Source organism: Clytia hemisphaerica, unplaced genomic scaffold (assembly GCF_902728285.1).
Source record: "Clytia hemisphaerica strain Z4C2 unplaced genomic scaffold, Clytia hemisphaerica genome assembly, whole genome shotgun sequence".
NCBI lineage: Eukaryota > Metazoa > Cnidaria > Hydrozoa > Leptothecata > Clytiidae > Clytia > Clytia hemisphaerica.
In genome coordinates, this window is record NW_027104175.1 from 722350 (window position 1) to 743530 (window position 21181).

At 33.6% G+C, this 21181-nt stretch overlaps 2 protein-coding genes across 2 annotated transcripts; both read left to right on the plus strand.

Annotated features, from left to right (window-relative positions):
• The first annotated feature begins 265 nt into the window (after positions 1–265).
• LOC136814377 (uncharacterized) lies at positions 266–5040 on the plus strand. The gene is made up of 5 exons (XM_067070909.1): positions 266–348; positions 580–742; positions 1375–1464; positions 1980–2199; positions 2379–5040. The coding sequence occupies exons 2-5, from the start codon at positions 611–613 to the stop codon at positions 4895–4897; spliced, it is 2961 nt and encodes a 986-aa protein (XP_066927010.1). The 5' UTR covers positions 266–348; positions 580–610; the 3' UTR covers positions 4898–5040.
• A 5587-nt stretch (positions 5041–10627) lies between these two features.
• On the plus strand, positions 10628–15451 carry LOC136814379 (uncharacterized). Its single transcript, XM_067070911.1, has 3 exons — positions 10628–11172; positions 11896–12085; positions 13118–15451. The coding sequence occupies exons 1-3, from the start codon at positions 10642–10644 to the stop codon at positions 14899–14901; spliced, it is 2505 nt and encodes an 834-aa protein (XP_066927012.1). The 5' UTR covers positions 10628–10641; the 3' UTR covers positions 14902–15451.
• The last annotated feature ends 5730 nt before the right edge of the window (positions 15452–21181 follow it).

Sequence of the window (21181 nt, forward strand, 5' to 3'; positions counted from 1 at the left end):
TGTACTTTTAAATTTCCTAGTATTGTTTTTTGTTTTCATTTTAACCTGATTCTGATTGAGAAGAAATTTTTAAGATATTGTATACTTTTGTTGTTACAACTCCCAAAGAAATTGAGATAAAAACTTCACTCGATTTTAATTCTAGCTCAAATTCTTGTGACTAAGAAGAATGCCGTACGCTCTGTAGCTACGTAAAATCTTTTTCAGACATTAGGTATTCCTTTTAAAAGTTAGACATAAAATCATTGACCAATTTCTTGTTCATTATATCTTAGAGTAAAAGCACAACTAAAAACATGGATATTGATAATTAATATTGCTGTGAAAGGCGAAGGTGAAAGGTTGTGTGTAAGTTGATTTCATTTAATTTAATCTTTATTGTATATTTATTTTTATTCTTCCACTGCATCTCTTTAGGAAAATATTGTATTTAAAAAAACCCAATTTCAAGTTTTTATTTTTTTGTCAGATTCGAAATCAGTGATCTATTAGATTACACGATAACCTCTAATCAAAAGATAAAAGATTGTTAACAGAATCGAAAAAGCAAACTAATAAGACATTTTTCTCATCCTACAGACAATCAAAGATCATCTTGTTTGAAGTAGAGATGGATGGTCGTGAAAATGTTGAAATCGAAATCGAAAGTGAAAGTGACTGGGATAGTTATGAAGATGAAAATCCTTCTGAAAGTGAATTGGACAGTGACGTGGAAATCAAAAACTCATTTGCCACCTCTGCAGTAAGTTAAGATATGATAAAAAAGGAACTCAACTTAATGTACCATTTATTTTGGTTTAACCCCATTCATACTTGGCTTGTTTTATGGGCGGCTCACAACTGGGGGGGGGGGTATTATCCTGTACCACCCCTTAACTTTTGATCTAGCTAGTCTTTTTGAATGTTGAATTTGACACATGAGATCCTTGTCATATTAGGTAACTTTTGACAAAAAAGTCTTTTGATGACGTCACTCGTCATAAGGCTTTAGAAAAATATTCAAAGTTTCAAAGGCTAATTTCATCCTATGTATTTAATAAATTACGGTTTAAACGATATATTTGACATAAAAAATCCATGTACTGAAAATGTGTCAATTTTAATGACACTTTTACTGACAGAGATATCATTATGTTTGCTCAAAGGGGTAAAAAATGTGTCAAAAATTATTTTATTTTGAAGCTAAATGAAAATTAGGAATTTTACCGAAGATTTCGAAACGTCCTAAGCCCTATTATTTTAGAAGCTGTTAACATTAGTTTCCCCACCGAATAGGGGAATTGGGTTAAACTGATGCATTAGAAATGCAATCATTCAACAGAAGATAAGCAGTATACATTTACTTGTCAACCAGCATGAATCTTCTATTTCTAGATGGATAGATTGGGGAACTTGCTATCTTCAATTACAGAGAATAATGAAAATGAACAAATCACAAAAGAAATCCATTCAGCCCTATCAATGGTAATTGTTTTTTTATTTTTAACGCTTCAATGATTTAAATTTCTTGTCTTCAACTCTTTACACCCTAAAGTTAATTTAAGCAAAGGTTTTACTGTAACTACTTTTAAGTTTTTCAACCACCAGCCTTTATGTAGAAATTGTATTCCAGCCACCCCTAGAAATAATTTCAATGTTGCTGGCCGTCTTTCTGAAAATAAAGTCTAATGAAATGAAAGATAAAGAAAAAAGAAATTGAATTGTTTTCTATTTTTTAAAGGTTTTTTCTGTACACCCTTTGGAGTCTCGTATTAGCATTCTCGTCTCAAATTATAGTTTTTAGAGACTATAGAAGAGTTAAGCCGGTCTAGTTGCTTAACAAGAATGACTGTATCATTAAGGGTCTCAATTGAGTCAGTTCTATTCCTGCCTGAAACCTTACAAAATGTCGTTTGAAAAATGGTTTGAATTCATACACATTAAGGTCTTTTTGTAATCTTTAATTAGAATTTTTAATGGTTTTTACTCTTTTTTGGTAGGTCCATCAATCAGGAATCCAATACTTTGGATATCTATTGGAAAATGATAATTCCAGAATTGAGAAAGGGATTGAATCATTGAAAGGCGTAGATCAATTTATTGTAAGAAGTATGGAAAAAGGTAGCAAAGAATTACCAGAAGCTGTACAATTTTCATTTCACTTGGCAGAATTGACAAGAACTGTCACTAATGAAACACGAACAAACTCTCATGGAGAAAGTATGTCTTTTGTCTTTCCTGGTTTTTCATTTCTTTATAACCTCTAAGATCCTCATTTTTGAGAAAGTTTTTCCGGCTTGTAGACTTACACTATTTTGTTTTATTTATCTATTTTTTTACAGAGTTTCTTTGTCTTCCAAAAAATTATTTTTGCTTTAAAGAAATAACTTTTTTTACAGAGATCAAAGGCACCAGAACAATCAACAAAGTAACAAATGCAAACAACCTAGACGGCTCGATGAAATATTTGGAAAGTTTTCCCATCAATATCAAAGAAAGTTTGCTGGGGAGAAGTGAAACAATTGACTGGGGTACACCAAATGAATCACTTATGAAAAAAGTTTATTCAAGATTTATTGTTATAGCCATTGCCAAAAAACACTATTTTGAGACACTTTGTTCATCTTACTCGCCATTACCCTGTATTCAATTTCTCATGGAAGAGCAACAAACTTCACATCCTGATTTCAAAAAGCATTTAAGATTATTTTTGAGAGAATATCCAGCAAATTTGTATGTGGAACACCAATCAGATACTATCGTTGTTATTTCAAATTTGTTGAAAGAGGCTCAAATGCCTGATTTGACCTTACTTTATTTAAAGCAGGTCATAATATCGAAAGTTAAGCACGAAGAGAAACTCGTTTATCAGATCTGTGATGGCATTGAAGAACCAATAGCAGAATTATTCAAATCTGTGTCTTGGGAAGACGTCAAAGAGACAGTAGAAAAAGTTGTGGAAAAATGTTATTGGAAACAGCATGTTAAATGGTTAGATATCGCTTCCAAAAGTGGAATAAATGAAATCGCTGATATAGTCATTTGTATTGCGTTCGATAAACTTGAAAAGTATGATGATCTTCCGGAGCCAGATTTGTGGTTTAGAATTTTCGAGCAAGTATTTAAAGGCGGTTGTTTATTTGATAGTTGGTTTGACTCTCTTTTGACATGTGAAAATATTTTAACAAGTATGGAACTAACGGGAAAACTTTGTGAACATTTTGCTGTAATTGGTGATCCATTTCTGTCGTTCTTAATGAGATGTTTTTCTAATAGTATTCAGTTTCAAGAATACATGGACCTCACTGAACAAAAAATGGAAGAATTTACAAACATTTCGATGATTTTTATTGTCAATTATGACAGATCCAAAAAAGAACTCACCGAACTTTGCGATACTCTGATTGATACGGGAAACTTCTCCACGCTAGGAAGTTTGCTTATAAATATATGCAAGAGAAAATTGTCTAATACAGCAGCTTTTGACATGATGTTTGAAAAATACTTCGATGAAGTATCAATAATGGATCCTAACCGTGATTTTGCTTATGATGAAATTGACCATTGCTCTGAAATTTTGCTACGTTCGAAGTATTCAAAGGATGTCAGAGTTACCAAAATATTTCTCGATCTCTGTAAAAGATTCAATGATCCAGATGATCTATGCTTCAGTATTAGAAGAACTATAGATGTTTTATTAGTCACTGAAGAATCTGAAATCTTTTTAAATGTTTTGACAGAGCTTTTCGAATATTTCCTTGGCATTTTGGAAAACTTGACCGAAGAGCACTTGTTAAAAGATTTAATCACTTCTTTATTTGGAGGAGAAGGAGATGTTTTATCAAACTTGCTAGATGATTTGCTCTCAAAAGAATTTGTCAGCCCATCATTCAATCTTTTGGAAGTTTATTCAGATACCTTGTCAGAGCTTTGCTTGGAAGATAACCGCCAAAAATTGAAAAAGCTGAAAGCCAATAAGAACTTTCAGAAACTCTTTTTGAATTACTGCAAACTTCTTCCTGCTGGAGAAAATCAGAATTTTGATTTCGATAAATATAGTAATGTAATTGTGTTTTTGGTCGAGAATAACGACTGGGAACATTCCACACAACTTTTGCATTTATTCCTTGATTTAAATGTTCTTATGAACTTTAAAAATTGTTATCAAGTCTTGTCTCACATGAAGCCGCGAAATACTGAGAATTACAAGATGTTTCTAAAGAAGTTCATTGACGCTTTGAAAATATTTCTTGAAATGGAAAATATCTGGTTGAAAGAAATCTTTCAACAGACTTACCAAGAAATTCGGAAGTTTGTTCGTATTGTCTTCAAAAATGAATGCTTTTCAGATCTGATTCCAAATATTATTGATGCTCTTGAGCCAGGCGTCGAGGTCAAGTATGTCCCGTACAAAGAGAAAAACATTTTGCAAATGTTACTACACGATTTGAAAAACGAATTTGAAAGTAAAGGATTTTATGCTGACATGATGTTGATACTAGTACTAAATTTCATTAAATCACAAGAGAAAGATGGTTTGCCGAAGCTCTCATGGAAACAACAGTTCGCAACGATTCAGGGACATGACAGAGTTACTCAATTTCTCAGAAGTAATGAAGCAACATACATTTACGATCATTTTGAGAACATTGATGAAGCCGTAGAATGGATTAAGAGATATGCAGGAATTAAACTCTCTCAGTATTACAGTTTCACGGCTGTTGCCAGAAAGCATCTCGGAAATGTTGAAGTTATTATCCAGAAAGGTCGTGAAATTTACCAAATGGAGAAAGATACATATTTTGAGAAAGTTAAAGAATTTGAGAGATTGAAAAAGAAATTGAAAAAATTTCCAACTCAATTTTCAAAAATGTCAAACTTCAAGTTACCTCTGCGAACATCTGGAAACAATGCGTAAACATTTTTAATTATTTGTCTTCAATGTTCATTTCATTTTATGTATAGGTGCGTTTTCGAGAATTTTTATCATTTTTCTCCATTTCCATCGATTCATATAGCTTGAAAATATCGCAAGAATTTTTAAACGAATATTGACCTAAACACAGTTGTTCCTTCTTAGAAGTTATTAAAAGCTGACATATACTCGAAGAAGTTCAATATTTATCACGTTTTCGAATCTTATTAATAAATTTTCGAGGCGAAAATCACGAAAGTTTCTTTTTACGAAAGTGTACGCCTAAAGTGATAGTTCTGTAGAATTTCATCTTTTCTTACGGATCAGAATCTTCCTACCATAATATTAAAGTGTCTCTTGAACTACAGTGGAGCAAAATTTATACAAATCAAAGTTCTCATATTTCTGAATTTTTGTGACCCCATTACTCAATTTCTTTCTCAATAACCCATTTTATTGATACCAATCTCGGGTAAGTTATGGCATTTCTCAAAAGTTAAGTAAAAATAACCATATTATGACGTCACAAGCAGTTTTTTTGTTTTTTCGCGAAAATGTTTGAAAAAACAATCAACTCGTATCCCAGGTTAGAAATTACCTACCCTCGGGTACCTAATAGCCGTCCCCCTCCCCGCTAATTAATTTTACGAAAATCTTCTACCCAGGACATTCTTATTCTAACCCCCCTCCGCTTATTAATTTTTGAGAAAATGTTTTTGGAAGCTTCCTCTTTTGTCCTAATTCTGCTCTATTAGTCTCCTTTTCAAAAATTTTCCACCTAGGACATTTTTATTCCAACCCCCCCCCCCCCCCGCTTATTCCAACCTCCCCCCGGCTATTAGGTACCCGAGAGTAAATCATAGTAAGATTCGTGTTCACTCGTTTGTTTGGTCATTTTCTATCTAAAAATCATGGTAAATTTAAGACATGCCCTAACTTACCCGAGCAGATTACCAATTATTCATTGTTCCAGTTTCAATCTTGTTTCAGACATGCTAAACTTCGGGGAGATAATGAGTTCGAGGATTTTACTTTATATAAAAGTCGTGTCACTTTTTTCCGGGTATACTGCATTGTTGAACATGTTCCGTATATATCTTATTTTAGAGAAAAATATGAAAGTTGAATTTGATAACAATTTATCTACTGGCGACGGGTGACGAAATTTTGTGAAGACTTAGCCGTAAGTTTTGTTTTATTTTTATAAGTCATTGAATTCATTTGTACATTTACAAATGGCCAAGGCAGAACTACCTTAAGTGTATTATGGAGTATTCCATGTAAGGTAAGTGACCTACCGTTAGGTGTGGCCATATTGAGTTTAAAGCCCCGGAGGAGCTAGAAGAGGAATTTTCAACTTTTTCAGGCAAGAAAAAATGAACCCCAAGATTTGCGCTGTATTTAGAATGACGGATTGAACCTAGCCCTTTCTTTGTTTTTGCGCGAAACATTTTTCAAAATCTGGCGATAGGTTTTACTTTCAATCTGGCGATTATGTAAAAAAAAGAACCGTGCGTTTTAGATGGGAAATAAGTCGTTTCATTTCCAAGAGTTTCGGATCTAGTCCCCTTCAGTGCTTTGAAATCAAGAGATGTCGCTATGCGTTTTTTCAGGTTTCTTAAAGTGAATTGTGAGTGTCGTACGTAGAAAGCGAAAGTAAGCTAGTAAGAATAAAGAAGATTTTGGACAGACTTTGGGAAGATTTTACCATTTTTTACTAAAATAGATAAAAGTTTTTAAGAAATTCACTACGAATTATTAGTTACTTTTTGGGTGTAAAATTCATACTCTCGAAACTTTTTTGCGTTTCGCGAGGAAATTAGCTTTTGCAAATTAGCGAAAGCTACAATGTTCTTCGTGTGCACAGACTTTTTAAAATGATTTCAAACGAGTGGTGAGAAAAATTTTGGGATAATGAGGATAGCGAGGATACTGAGGGTAGCGAGGATAGTGAGGGTAGTGAGGATAGTGAAGACAATGAGGGTAATGAGGATAGTGGGTACAATAAGGATAGCGAGGATAGTAAAGATACAATCATGGTCGAAATCAATTGAGAATTTAAAGCTTATTTAATCGGATATTTCAATTTGGTTCGGGTTTATAGACTTCCAGGCCTTATTGGACCATGTCTTAAGTCTCATGTTAAAACTCAGAGTTAAAACTCTACCCTTCCAACCTGAAATGAAAATAGCGAGGATACTGAGGGTAATGAAGCTAACTGTAAATGTAAACATGTGGTAACCATGATACAATTCGACCGCGTGGTGCCGTGATGCGATTCGCCATTTTTGAGGGGGGTCCATAATGGGGTCCATAAAAATTTTCGCTGAATCAGCAAAAACGGCAAATCCTGTCTTTTTTTTGCAAAATGTAGGATATAAATAACTTTAAAGCTTAATATTTTCAGTTAAGCTGTTTTTCTAAAATTTTCACAGCATATTACACACATGAATCATAGTCACTATAAAAAACCCAGGTCTGGCAATGTATTGTTTTAGCTTTTTGTTCAATTTTCTTTTGTTGCAAATAAAAGACAAGTTGTGAGTTGCATACTTTTTGATCACGTTACCAAAATCTCCTCTTGGGATTGGTCTATTTTCTAATCACATGATCAAAAAGTTTGCAAAATAAATCGATTTCTTTTAACAAAAAAAAAGAGACAAAAGCCTTCTAGACCAGTGTTTATTCAAGGAACTTGGTTTATTATGACTACGCATGAATGGAACCATTTTCGAAAGAAATTGGTTTTCAGAAACTTAATTTAGAAGTCGTTAACCCTTTAATTACCGCGGTCATTTTTTTCTAATTTTTTTAAAGAAAATCGCTTGTTCAAACCATGGAGGTATAAAGAAAGACAGGAGAAGTATGCTATTGTAACCAAGCTCGCCCTACGATTAAAAAAGTTACGATGTATGCATGCTCATAATCTCATATATCGTGCATTTTTAATGAGCTCTTTTATCCATAGGTTAAATCTTATTGGCTCATTTAAGCTTTAGAAATTAGATGAGACGAGATTCATTGTTTCTGACATCAGTGTAAGAAAATATTTGGACTAAAAAAAGGCCTGTAAACCTGGCAATCCTTCATCAAATGATAAGATTTTTCGATCAATGTTTTCTTTCAGGTGAACTCTATTGCTTGATACTTTCCTCCAAAATTCTCCAGCGACTTTATGTCTACAAATTGAGTCTGAAATCGTGTGTGCTTATAAAGAACTTTTCATTTTCTGGCTTGAGAAAATATCTTTTCAAAACAAAATTGAACGGATAGCGAAATGGAACATAAATTTGTTTCGTGGACGAAGTTTTATCTAATTTTCGTATATTAAAAGGCTAGAATCTTCAATACTGATTATTAGAATGTTCAGAGCAAACTTGAGTTCTACTAAAAAGTCTTATTTCATCGGGCGAGCTTAGAATTTCTTTTGATACATTTTATAAAAGAAATCAAAAGACTTTAACGACCAATTACCGACACATTCAACTCCTGTTTTCTTTATACCTCTATGTTCAAACCAAAGTATAAGAAAGCCGCGACTGGAATATGTACTGCATTGTCTTTTCAGTTAATTGATGTTCCATCTATGTCTCCGAGATTTATAAGAACATCAAGATGCTCGGTTTATTATTGGTAGATAGTTTTTGGAATTTTTCTCTTATTTTCCTTCACAAAAAGTTTTTTTATTGCTAGATATCTTTGAATCTGTACCCAATAGAACACTTAAACTAATTTTGGACATATTTTATATATATTTTAATAATAGTTTTTCGCCAAAATTCAGATTATAAGAACTATATTCAAGAATAAGAACTTTTCTGTCAGTTTGAATGATAGATTTTGAAGGTGCTGGCTTGAAATTTTCACAGTATTATCTTGATGTACGTTTTCAATGATTTCTAAAAAGATTTCACTGAAATATTGTGAAGGCATTAGGCACGTTATAAATTTTTGATTTCTTTTAGCCCAGCCATCTTGTGCTTGTTTAAATTTCTTATTGTTGATCTTTCCTTTACAATGATTTTGTGATGCAAGTGTGTTATCAAAGGCATATCATTAATGTCTAAAATGCACTGAGAAGTAAGTATTCATGACAAACCAATAAAATTTACCTTTAAAGATGCTACATTACCGATTTCTTGGTCAACAAATAGTCATCAAATACGACAGAGATAGAACAACAGAAATTCAGATATTATCATTCCAGCCGCGGCTTTCTTATACTATGTTCAAACTTTAAAGGCTTATATCTCCGGATCTAGAAGGAGTTAGAAGCCTGTTCATAGCTCGTTGGATAGCTTAGAGTCTCCTCTTCCTTTTAAGCGCCTACGCTGCGCGGACCTGCCTGAATGATTGAAAGGTAAAACTTCAAATTAATTCGCTAGAGGACAGAACCAAGTAAAACAGGGCCAATTTTGGAGGTTCTTGAATCGCTCGTTGACAAGAGATGTCGAAAAACGGTCAAAATCTTAAAAAAGTGGATTTTTGTCAAATTTTTGCATATTTTTTGTCTGTTTGGCTCAAAATATCGCTGGAAAGACTCACTTTTGATTTTTTTGCTTGACCATGAAACCCAATCCAATTCCTACGAGTTAGACCATGACGATTTCTAACTCAAACTGGGCATTATTTAGCCCATGTCTAGTATACCCGTCATTGGTACTTAAATATTTTATAAAAATCATAAATTTTACGTCCTTTGGGTCGTAAATTTAAGGGAAAACAAAATTATGTTTATAGTTTCATCACCTTTTACCACTGGGCTTAATAATTTGATTTTAACTACACCTACGTTTTGGGGGTCCCAAACCTGCGTTTTAACAACCAGGGGTATACTGTAAAAATTTCATCAAACAAATTTATGCCCAAAACCCTCTAAGTCAAATTTCCAAACTATGGTCGAAATTTCGTATTCATATCTTATCTTATTTAAAGATCTCGAGAGATCACTAAGATTACAAACCTACTTTTTGGGGGCCATTAGAAAAAAGCTACCTATCTTTAAGCGATTGAAAAATATTGTTGAAATTGAAAATTTTGAAAAAGAACTTTCGGAAAATAAAGTAGAGATGTTAAAGTTTTGCATGCAGCAAAGTTTTTGTAAAGCCTTTTTTCCTCTAGATTCGAGAGAAATTTAGATTTGATCGACGTTTTGGGGATCACATACTGTAGATCTGAAAGACAAAATAACATACAAAGACACTTCATAAAGAGAACAATTTATCAAAAGGTTTGTCTTAACAAGCCTAATAAATCTTTTAATTAAATAGCTTACGTCAAGTTTTGTCAGTTAGTATGATTGGTTCGTATCCAATAACTATAGGCGTGCTAATTGCTAACATAGTAGATGTTTTTTATCAATTTATCTTTCTCAGAAAACTTGAGTGCTTTCTCGAAAAGGAAGGGGTAATTTTTTGTTTATTATTAGTTGTCAGTTACTAGTGTACATGATTTTTTTGTTTGTGTTTTTATATTTGGATATAGGAAAATGAGTGTTTTTAGAACACAAGAATTTAGTAGCTGAAACTCTAGGATCACAGAATTTAGGATATGTGCACATTAAACGTTGCAGGCCTTCTTCATCACAAAATTTGTCTCGAATCTGAATTAAAATTATAACAAATAGATAGGAAAAAGATATAGAAAGGTGCACATCACATTGCTTCTACCGTTCTATCTTCTATCGTTCTATTTCCAACCAATGAGTTTGAATTAGAGATTCCTTTCAGATAATTTTTATAGAAACAATGACAGAAACAACTTATGATTCAATGTTGCAATTTGAAATAGACGGAGAACATCCTCCTCCACTAGAAGAACTTTTAATGGATAAATATGATGAGTATAGAAGATGTTTACTGTCGACGGAGTTGGACGATCAACAGCTCCAAAAAATGGTCCAATTCATCTTGAAGACGCGCTCTTACCAAGCTTGTTTCTTCCAAGATGAGAACACTGATAGCCTCGATCTGATTAAAACGAAAGCTCCCATCAGTTATTTGATGTTCCCCATAGCAACAAAAGCTATCAAGACAGGGAGCCGTTCAGAACAAGTCTACTTACAAGACTCTGATGTTGATTACATTTATGAGATTGGCCCTCTGCTGGTGGAAGAAGTTAGCCTGCTGAATAAAATAATAAATTTGCGAAAGCATAGCCTATGGTACAAAGAAACAAAGCATGCTGGGTTTTACACCGTCATAGATGACGAGGGTGGACATATAGCAGCAGTTGCAATGCAAGCTAAAATTGATTCTTCAGCAAAGTCAATCAAGTTGGTAAGTAAGCCGTATTAAACCTTAACCCTTTAAGTGCCATGGTCATTTTTTTCTAAGTTTTTTAAAGAAAATCGCTAGTTCAAACTTTAAAGGCTTATATCTCCGGATCTAGAAGGAGTTAGTTTATAGTCCGTTGGATAGCTGAGAGTCTCATCTTTCTTTTAGGCGCGGCGGCTGAGGGGGAGGGGTAGGTAAGGGAAGCAGACTGTGGACCTACCTGAATGATAGAAAGGTGGTAAAACTTTAAATCACTGGAGGACAGAATCAAGTAAATCAGGGCCAAATTTGGAGGTTCTTGGATCACTCGTTGACCAAAAATGGTCAAAAAACGGTCAAAATCTTACAAAAGTGGATTTTTGTCAAATGTTTGCATTTTTTTGACTTTTTACCTTAAAATCTCGCTGAAAAGACTCACTTTCGATTTTTTTTTATGCTTCAACATAAAGCCCAATCTAATTCCTACGAGTTAGACCAAAAATAACGATTTCTAACTCAAACTGGGCACTACATTACCTATTTCTGATATATACGACATTGGCACTTAAAGGGTTAATGATATCCTAAAATACAAGCCATCTAAATACATTTGAGTTTTTGTTTGATTTTTTGGAAGGTTAACCAACATATCTGAGTGTTAGTTAGTCTGAAATTTGGTACGTGGCAAATCATACGCAATTTTCACCCTATTAAAATAGTTTTTGAGTTTTATTTTTTCTTCGTTAGCTTTCAGAACGTAAGGAAGTTTCAGCAGTTTTAACCACCAATCAAAACGCTGAAGATGATAAGGATGACGATTCACTTGGTGAAGATAGGGTCATTGCATTACCTTTGAAACAATGGCCTCCACCTAATTGGAAGTCATTTAGCAAAAGAAAGCCTATTTATTTGCAAAGGATCATGGATAAGTTAGAAGGTAAGTAGTTCAATCCTCTCTGATTTCACTGTTCGGTTTTGGAAAAACTACTAGAAAATGTTTTTAGATCTAATCATGAAGGTAATAAAGATAGATGGAGAGTAAATACCGCTTTTGTTCTATTCTGATTTATCATCGGAAGCAAACAGCTGTTTGGTTGCTTTGGGAATAAGACGATTAATTTCTGGTATACTCGTGGGGATATTTAAGATGAATGAAAAGACATTACATTTTTAACAAGTATATTGAAATATAATAGCCTTGTCATGAAAAATTGAAAAAAACTTCACATAATAAGCACAATACTCTAAACTTCTAGGGGAAGCTGCCCATAAAGCCATCGATAGATTTAAAAAAGAATTACGTGTTACGATTAGGAACCTTGAATTGATCATTTTGTCAGAGTATGAAAACCGCTGCCCACTTAGACGTGAAGATTTTAAGATAAGAAACTTTCAATGATAATGTGATGCGACTCTCAATGTTCACAAAATGCCACCCTAAAAATATATCCTTATGAAATTAATATATTCTTTTATCCTTAAATCAGTTGAAACTATTTCGAATCGCATTTTAAGTAAGATTTCTCGCAAAATTAAGTTTTTCAAAATCAACGGACCAGCCTCTTTCTGTTCTTATAAACTTATAAATTGATGTGTTTTGCTTCCAATGATGGTACATCAAAGAAAAGCCGCTTTGAATAGATTTATAAAAGATTTCAACGGCCATTTAGGTCATTACCGAGACGTTTTCTCTCCATCTGAATCTTTATTACCTTCATGATCTAATGGGCTCTTCCAGAAGAAATTTGAAAATATCCTATATATCCTCCACCCTCCATGCACAAAAACTTTCTGGAAGAGCCCAATAGAAGAATAGTTTTGTTAAGATGTTAAGAATATGCGTTGAAATTGTTGAATATACTTGGCTATCGCCAATACCTATCCATTGGAATACAATAGGATTCTTCAACATCTCATCATTGGATATTTTAATGATTAATCTTTTTTATATTCTTTGTTTTCATCATAGAGGCTACCATCTATCTGGTTCCCAAAGCACATCCTGACAGTGCTGACCCGTGGATAGAATGGAGATTATCATTTTCAATGGTGGAAAAAGAAATCATGCTTAACTTGCCCCACTTGTACCGGAAGGTCTATCTCATCTGCAAGGAGATGGCAAATGATTTGAAAGTCAAGAATGTGTATTATTCATACGCTTTGAAAACTACTTTCATGTGGCAATGCGAGGCGTGGTCCAAAACAGGCCTTGTATACACATTAGACCACATCTTAGATATGGTACAGAACGTCTTTCAGCGTCTTTACAAAGCTCATGAAACGAAAGACCTCCAAAATTACTTTGTTCCCGATATGAACTTATTTGAACTGATCTCAGATTCGAAGAAGGAGTCTGTAGCTTCGAAAAGGAAGGGTTATTGGCACCAAGCGGGCGACGACGGAGATGATAGCACCTTACAGAATGATGTATTAGTGAAAGCAGACAAACATCTATTGAACTTACTGAAGACATACACAGAGAAGGAATCCCTCATTAAGAAAATCATACAAAAAAACCAAGTACCTTTCTTTCCCATTGTTTACCAACAAGTTGTAACATCAACTAATAATGACCATAGTATTCAACGTGGTGTGGTCATGTGGGACCATCAACCAGAATATCGTATCCCTAAGAAATATCACCCATCACATTACAACCTGTACAATCTTTCTGTTGACATCTCGCACGAAGACCCTGACATGTTAAACCATGAATGGAATGAGCGCATCCTGACAGAGTTATACATCACTTTTCTTCTTCTGCTTTCCATAACAAGTTTGCAGCCTCGCACAGGATGTAAAGAGCATTTGATGTATGTCTTATACAATATAAGCATCTTTTGGAGAGAGAATCGTCTAAGCCAACAAAACACAGGAGCAGGATCAACTATTTTTCAGGGAACTGAAGAAGATGCTTTCGTCAAAATTCTTGAATATTACAAGTCCTTGGCCTTCTATTTCTTTGGTGAAAAAGATTGGCTATTACAAACACCTGATGCTTTAGGTTACACAGATCCTCTTTCTGATTTTTTCCATCATAAGCAGGATCCTTACATGTGCTTCTTGAATCAGGAACTTCCTAAATCCTTCAATTCAGATATGACACCTGAAAAGCTTGAAAAATGTTGGCTCACTGGAAGCTTGGACGAGGAGATGTTTCAGATGACGTCATCAAAAGAAAAATTGCAATATGTTGAGAAATTCGATAAGAACCTCAAAAAGAAACGCCTTCTTAAAAGCAAAATCCTTTCCTTTGGAAATGCTGAAGGATGCAGAAACGTGCATGAAAAAGTTTCGAAAAATCCTTTCTACCAGCAGGATGCAGACTTTCAACCATTGGTGAATCAATTGAACATCAACTGGCAACGAAATCTTCGTCAACGGCTTTTGAAGGAGAAAGAAATTCAGGAGAAAGATGATAGCAATGAAGAACCTCTCTTCAATGTAAGCCAAAAATATCCGCATAGTTTCCTCATGAAATGTCTTTTACCACAAATGTGTGAGATGTATAACTATGGATTCACCAGCAATAAATTCGATTTTCCTACACCAGCTAAATATCTCTCTTTCGTTATGCAATTTCACACGAATGCGATGGAGCATGATTTACAAACTCGTCAGGCAGCTAAAGAAGAGTCCAAACGTCTACAAAAATGGGGTTATTGCGTTCCCGAGGATGACGACGTAGTGTTACGTACTTACGATAAACGTTTGCATAACACCTTTCTACTTTCGTGTGAGTCAGTAATTTGAACTACAGATATTGAAGAAGTTACTTTAAGGACAGTTTCACGACTGGATACATTTTAAGAACTTGTTACCATACATAGTGGGCTTTTGGTGTTTTGGGTCGAAAATTTCTTGGTGGGATTTGGAAATTATCAGGTTTCAGGTGGAAGAAACAAGTTGAGGTGGGGATTAATTTTTTTAGGTGGGATTTTTGGTGTTTTGGTAAAAGTTTATGTTAGTTTTTATTTCCAATTTAATCATATTTTTTTCTAAATTATATATTCATTCTATTAATAGTTCTTTTACCATACTTAGCTTTTTTTATTATACTGTAAGAGTTTTTGTTTCGTTCCTCGAATTAGTATAATTTTTCGTGGGGATAGCATTCTTAGCTGGGATCTGGGAGTCTCGATTGAGGGTGGGAATTTTAGGTTTAGGTGGGACCTGAATTTTTAGGTGGGACAAATAATTGTATTAAGGCGAAACCAATTTAATTTGTTGTTCTACGGGCAGATCGTTAGCAAAATATGAGTCGGGCGGTCGGTAAAATAAAAATAAGATTTGCATTAATCAAGGAAGGGCTTTAAGTAATATTTTCAAATAAACTTGGTCGAAAATTGTAATAAAATCTTTCGTGCATAGAATTCATGATTATAGATTCTTTTCAACTTTTTTTAACTGTAAATCTCTTTAATGACTTTTATTAGAAATTTGTGGCATAGGAAATCCAAATTTTTATATTTTTTCGTTTGCAGTAAATGATGGGTCGGTCGCCATTGTTTAGGTACCAAAAACTGAGCCTGCACATGCTTATAAACTTTATGCTTATAAAAGAAAAAACATGTATACATTTTCTGTAAGGCAAACTATTCCTGAATCTGAAAATTCAAAAATTGCATTGAAAAAATTGATGAAGAAGAAAATGAAGACATTTGCAAAGACAAGTATTTAAACTATGAGGAGCTTATTTTCGGCGAAAAAAAAGAGATTTTTTTGCACTAGACGGTGTACTTTTAACCAAACTCCAAACTAACAATAGATTTTCGGAAAATTTTTGCTTCTTTGTTTCAAATTCATGAAAAGTGGCTTTTTACCAATTTTTCACCTCAATTTTTCGTACAAAAATAGTCATCATAACTTTTGAAACATTAATTTAGAAAGTTTTTCCGAAAAATGTTTAGATAGTTCAAGCAGACAATTTGAAAAAAATTCAAAACAAAAAGGTTAATTACCCATTAAAACTTAGCGCTTTTTGTAAAAAAAGGTGATATAACATTTTATTATTATTATATTAACGTCTTTTTAAGGTTCATAACGTCATTTTTGTAATTAAATTGCTAATTATACTCTTGATAGAATAAATTCAGAAACAACTTATAAAGACAATTTTTTGTTAAAAGTGTCAAGGAACTCAAAACAAAAGTTTTATCTTCAAATCTCAGAACCGATCTTTTGACTTGGTCAGAGCCCTTAAATTAAAGGTTTTGTTTTTAAATAAGAGTGATATTATTTGCTTACTCATTAATTTTAATTCAAAACTTTTTTTTATTGAATTTATACGGATGTGGAGCAAGATTGGTCAGAAAGAGGAAAAGAAAGACATTTTATGCTTTTATTACACAATATAACAATAGGGAGACACTGATATGAAACGGAAACACTTATGTGAAAACAAAACCTTTAACCTTTGTCTGTCCGCCGTCCGTCCGTCCGTCTGTTAACCAGCTTTTCTCGAGATTGGCTACTTTAATCGTAGAAATTTTAGCGAGACTAATTTTAGCGTATATTAGCGAGTCAGGAAAATCCTGTTTTTTTAGGATTTATTTTACGATTTACGATTTCAAAGAAATTCGCGTGGATAGATTTTAGCGAATACTCGTATTACATTAGTAACTTAATTCGTTTTCTAGTATTTCTTTACACTGAAACGCTTCCTATTGATGAAAATGTATCCAGGCCAGAACCAGAAATTTCGCGCGGATAGATTTTAGCGATCTGTCACTTCGGCGTGTTTATTCAGCGAGATTTATTTTAGCGAAAATAGGGAAAACTCGCTAAAAAAACGCTAGAATTAGTCTCGCTAAAATTTCTACGATTAAAGTAGTTTTTTTTATTTTTGGCACAAAGGTGCAAAATAGTGATGCCCAGAATGTGACGGAGCCCGATTTTCGAAAAAAAAATAATTCCGGCTGAAAATCCCGGAAATATGCCTGAAAAACCGTGGCATATTCTCGAGATTTCATCATTACTTTTTTCCGACTTTTTGCACAAAGATGCGTATTTTATTTGAGAAAAAATTTTTTCTGTCGTTTGTTTCGTTGAATAATGTCATTTTCTATGTTTCCTCATCAGTTATTTATAGTTTTGATATAATTTCTCTACCTTCTATCCCATAGATATCATCAACAAATGTGAGAGATTCTACATTGGTATTAGAAGATTAGAATATATATAAGGTACTCGCATTTTCCCCGACTTTGTTTACTTTCTCTGTGGAAACCAAACTGAACCCAATGGGGTAGTCTACCGTGAGTATCACCAGCTGGAAATAAAGAGCCGTTCCCAACCTCGTCCCCGTGTATCCCATGCTTTATTTACGGTACTGATTGACGCCAGAGAATACCCTGGTGTTGGCTGATGCGAGTTCCCCCTCTCAGAGGGGGAACTTCTCAAAACAATACGTCATAAAAAAATCTGACGTTACAAAGTTACACTGCAATGCAATGGTTTCAAACCCAGGAACGAATGAAATCTGACGTTTTGTTTTTGAATTACGTAATCTTACGCGTTCGAACACCAGCCAATGCCAGGGTATTATCTAGCGCTGTCAGTAAGCATCAAAAAGCTGATAATGCGCAGGGAACGAGGTTGAGCCGTTCCTATAAATTTGTATAGAGGCCCGGAATTCCCGAGTTATTTTTTCCGAGTTAAAAAAACCGAGTTAAAAAAAACCCGAGTTATCCCGAGTTATGACGTCATTTTTGGAATTTAGTGACGTCATTTTTCATTTCATAACTCGGTTTATTTTGCTTCCTTTAACTTTCCGAGTTATTTTCCATTTTTTAACTCGGGAATTTTTGCTTCCTTTAACTTTCCGAGTTATTTTCCATTTTTTAACTCGGGAATTTTTGCTTCCTCTAACATTCCGAGTTATTTTCCATTTTTTAACTCGGGACTTTTTGCTTCCTTTAACTTTCCGAGTTATTTTTCATTTTTTAACTCGGGAATTTTTTTTCCTTTAGCTTTCCGAGTTATTTTTGAATTTTTAACTCGGGAATTTTTGCTTCCTGTAGCTTTCTGAGTTATTTTCCATTTTTTTTGGCTTGTAAAAACAGCCAATAGTTCCAATAAGGGTCACAAAATCCCGAAATAATCAGTTTTTTCCTCAATTTTTGCGGCACATACCCGTCAGCTCGCAACCCTAGTATCCCCGGGGCTTCTATAAAGCCGAAAGCCAAAGGGTCTTACACGATCCCTCCATTGTTTTTCAATAACACAGGGATGTGCCAAGCCAAGGGCGACTTTTCTGCTTCTAAAAATTGTCTCACGAAAATTTAGTGTTCATTCATTCGCTTACGTTACGTTTATTCTTTGTACGTGTGACAACGAGTGACAAAAAACTCGACTAGCAGTTTCCTTGTTACTTAAATAAAATTTTCCAGTATCTTTCACTTCACATTGCACAGAATGGGGTTTGATGTTCGAATTATTTTTATAAAAAAAAGACGGGGGTAAACACTCGAATAACAATATACCTTCAGGTCAACATTTAAAGACTTTCCACTTTGAAAAAGCAGCGTATTTGACCCCCGGAATGTTTTTTACCCGCAAGTCTAATTAGAGCCTTATGACACAAAAAGATTCGATTCATAATTCGAATGTTTTGCAAAGGTCACATGCGTGCGGGAAACTTTCGAATGTTTTTCTGTAAGTTGATTTGGTGAGTGTGTGCACTCTGGACAGTTTTATTTATTTATTTTTTAACATCTCTCATAAAAATCTACGAATAAATGATTGATTCAAGAATCGTTGGTGATTAATTCAAATTTTTTACAGCAAAGGGGGAAGGACCCAGTGAATTTTTCTGAGAATCTTGTCATGTCACTTACAGTATTCTTTAATGAAATAGGGAGGAAATATGAATTTTGAAATAGCTTTATCTCATCACTTACCTGCTGTATTTTTTGAGATTTTATTTATTTTTTTTTTTTACTCTCTGATTGAGTGAGATTTCTTTTCTTTTCTCTAAACTTTAACTAGAAAAATTTACAAAATCAACCTGATGAAACAACCTTATGCTGTAATATTTTTGAAGGGCTTACACTTTGTTTATCACAGGTTTTAACTTCAGTTCTTGCTTTTCAATTATTCACTTGTTTGTTGATTATTCATTTTATTAAGCAAGTTAAGGTTTTTCTAGTTGGTAATGGATGGTTATGTCTTTGATTTAGGTTGGTATGGGATCAATAGATTAAAACTGGTGTTTTTTTTTATGAAGAAAAAATAACTCGGAAAGCTAAAGGAAGCAATTATTCCCGAGTTAAAAATTCAAAAATAACTCGGAAAGCTAAAGGAAGCAAAAATTCTCGAGTTAAAAAATGAAAAATAACTCGGAAAGTTAAAGGAAGCAAAAATTCCCGAGTTAAAAAATGGAAAATAACTCGGAAAGTTAAAGGAAGCAAAAATTCCCGAGTTAAAAAATGGAAAATAACTCGGAAAGTTAAAGGAAGCAAAAATTCCCGAGTTAAAAAATGGAAAATAACTCGGAAAGTTAAAAGAAGCAAAATAAACCGAGTTATGAAATGAAAAATGACGTCACTAAATTCCAAAAATGACGTCATAACTCGGGATAACTCAGGTTTTTTTTAACTCGGTTTTTTTAACTCGGAAAAAATAACTCGGGAATTCCGGGCCTCATTTGTATATCTCCTCCTGGCAAATGTGAACGGCTATTTTAAGGAAAAGGTCGACACTTTTTTTTGAGAGCTGTTCCCGTGCAATTTGTTCCATTTTCCTGGCATATTTTTCTTTTCCAGCTGGAAATTTGGAGCCGTTCCGGACAACCCGATTATGTTCATTTTATAGAAATTTTCTCCTGGCTGGCAAAAAGGAACGGCTTTTTCGTGTTTTGCCTCGGTGGCTGCTTCTGTAATATCAATGTTTATATAAAAGATTATTACAAGGAGACTGCCGACCAGCAAGAACATGTTACCCAATAAATTAAAAACTTAATCATAAAGAGAAGGGAGAAGAAAAAGTAACAGTTTGTTAAAGCCTATCAAAAGGAAGAACTTTTGGCGGGAATTTAATTTGGGGGGATGTCGAAAAAGTTTTCTCAGAGGAGTTTGATTTTGGGTAAATCTGCCAAAATTTCTATTTGCCAAAATTCCTATTAGGGACTTGAAAATTGATTATGTAAATTTACATTTATATTTTATTTATCATGCTTACTTTAAAGTGCTCTCAAGGTCCTGTAGTTTGAAAGTCGAAAAATCATTGTAAGGGGAGAGCTTTTTGAGCGCAATAAAGAGTAGGCTATTCTTTTTTGATCTGTTTGCTTTCTCCTTTTTTGTAAAATTCGGAGCACCTACAATTTTCAACTTTAGTTGAGCTAGAAACTGAGAATGTCTGTTTCCTCGGGTGAATATTTGGGGTTTTTTTTTACTTCAAAAATGGTCCGAATTGGCTGAAATTCTGAACTTCTTCTTAGAGAAAAGTTATCTAATATTAGAAATTTTCTGATGATGTTTACAGTTTGGCCTACGAGTAATTTAAAAGATACTGAAGTTGAACCAGTGCGGTTACCACGTTTGACAGTGAAAAAATATACCTTAAACTATTTTTCTAAGCTTTTCGATTTTTGTACAGCTAACATATTCATCTTATATTTATATTATTTATATTTTTTACCACTTGTATCATAGATTATTCTTTATTTTTCGTTATACCCTTAAGAGGAAGACTGTGAAAGTCTTCTTAATGAATTAAGTTTTAAAAGGTTCGAATAATGGAAGACCCAAATGTAAAGCATATACAGCAGACTCTCCCTAATTCGAGCTATTTTTTTTGTGTTTCTGTCAAGGAAAACCCATTGTAAAATACTTTCTATAATTCGAATGACTCTGTAATTCAAACAAATTAGATTACGTGTTCGGATTAGCGAGAGTCAACTTTGTATGTTTCATTCATTTCTGACAAGATAGTTTTAAAACTTTCTTGTTTCTAAACAGACTTTTTAGCGAATTTGAATTTTTTTTTGATTTGTTTATTCAATTCAATATTTCTTTAATGTTGATTTTATTAA

Coding starts and splice junctions, on each gene's coding strand:
- LOC136814377 (XM_067070909.1), top strand. CDS start 611: ATGGATGGTCGTGAAAATGTTGAAATCGAAATCGAAAGTGAAAGTGAC. Junction 1,465..1,979: donor TCCATTCAGCCCTATCAATG/GTAATTGTTTTT, acceptor CTTTTTTGGTAG/GTCCATCAATCAGGAATCCA. Junction 2,200..2,378: donor AACAAACTCTCATGGAGAAA/GTATGTCTTTTG, acceptor CTTTTTTTACAG/AGATCAAAGGCACCAGAACA.
- LOC136814379 (XM_067070911.1), top strand. CDS start 10,642: ATGACAGAAACAACTTATGATTCAATGTTGCAATTTGAAATAGACGGA. Junction 11,173..11,895: donor CAGCAAAGTCAATCAAGTTG/GTAAGTAAGCCG, acceptor TTTCTTCGTTAG/CTTTCAGAACGTAAGGAAGT. Junction 12,086..13,117: donor GATCATGGATAAGTTAGAAG/GTAAGTAGTTCA, acceptor TTTTCATCATAG/AGGCTACCATCTATCTGGTT.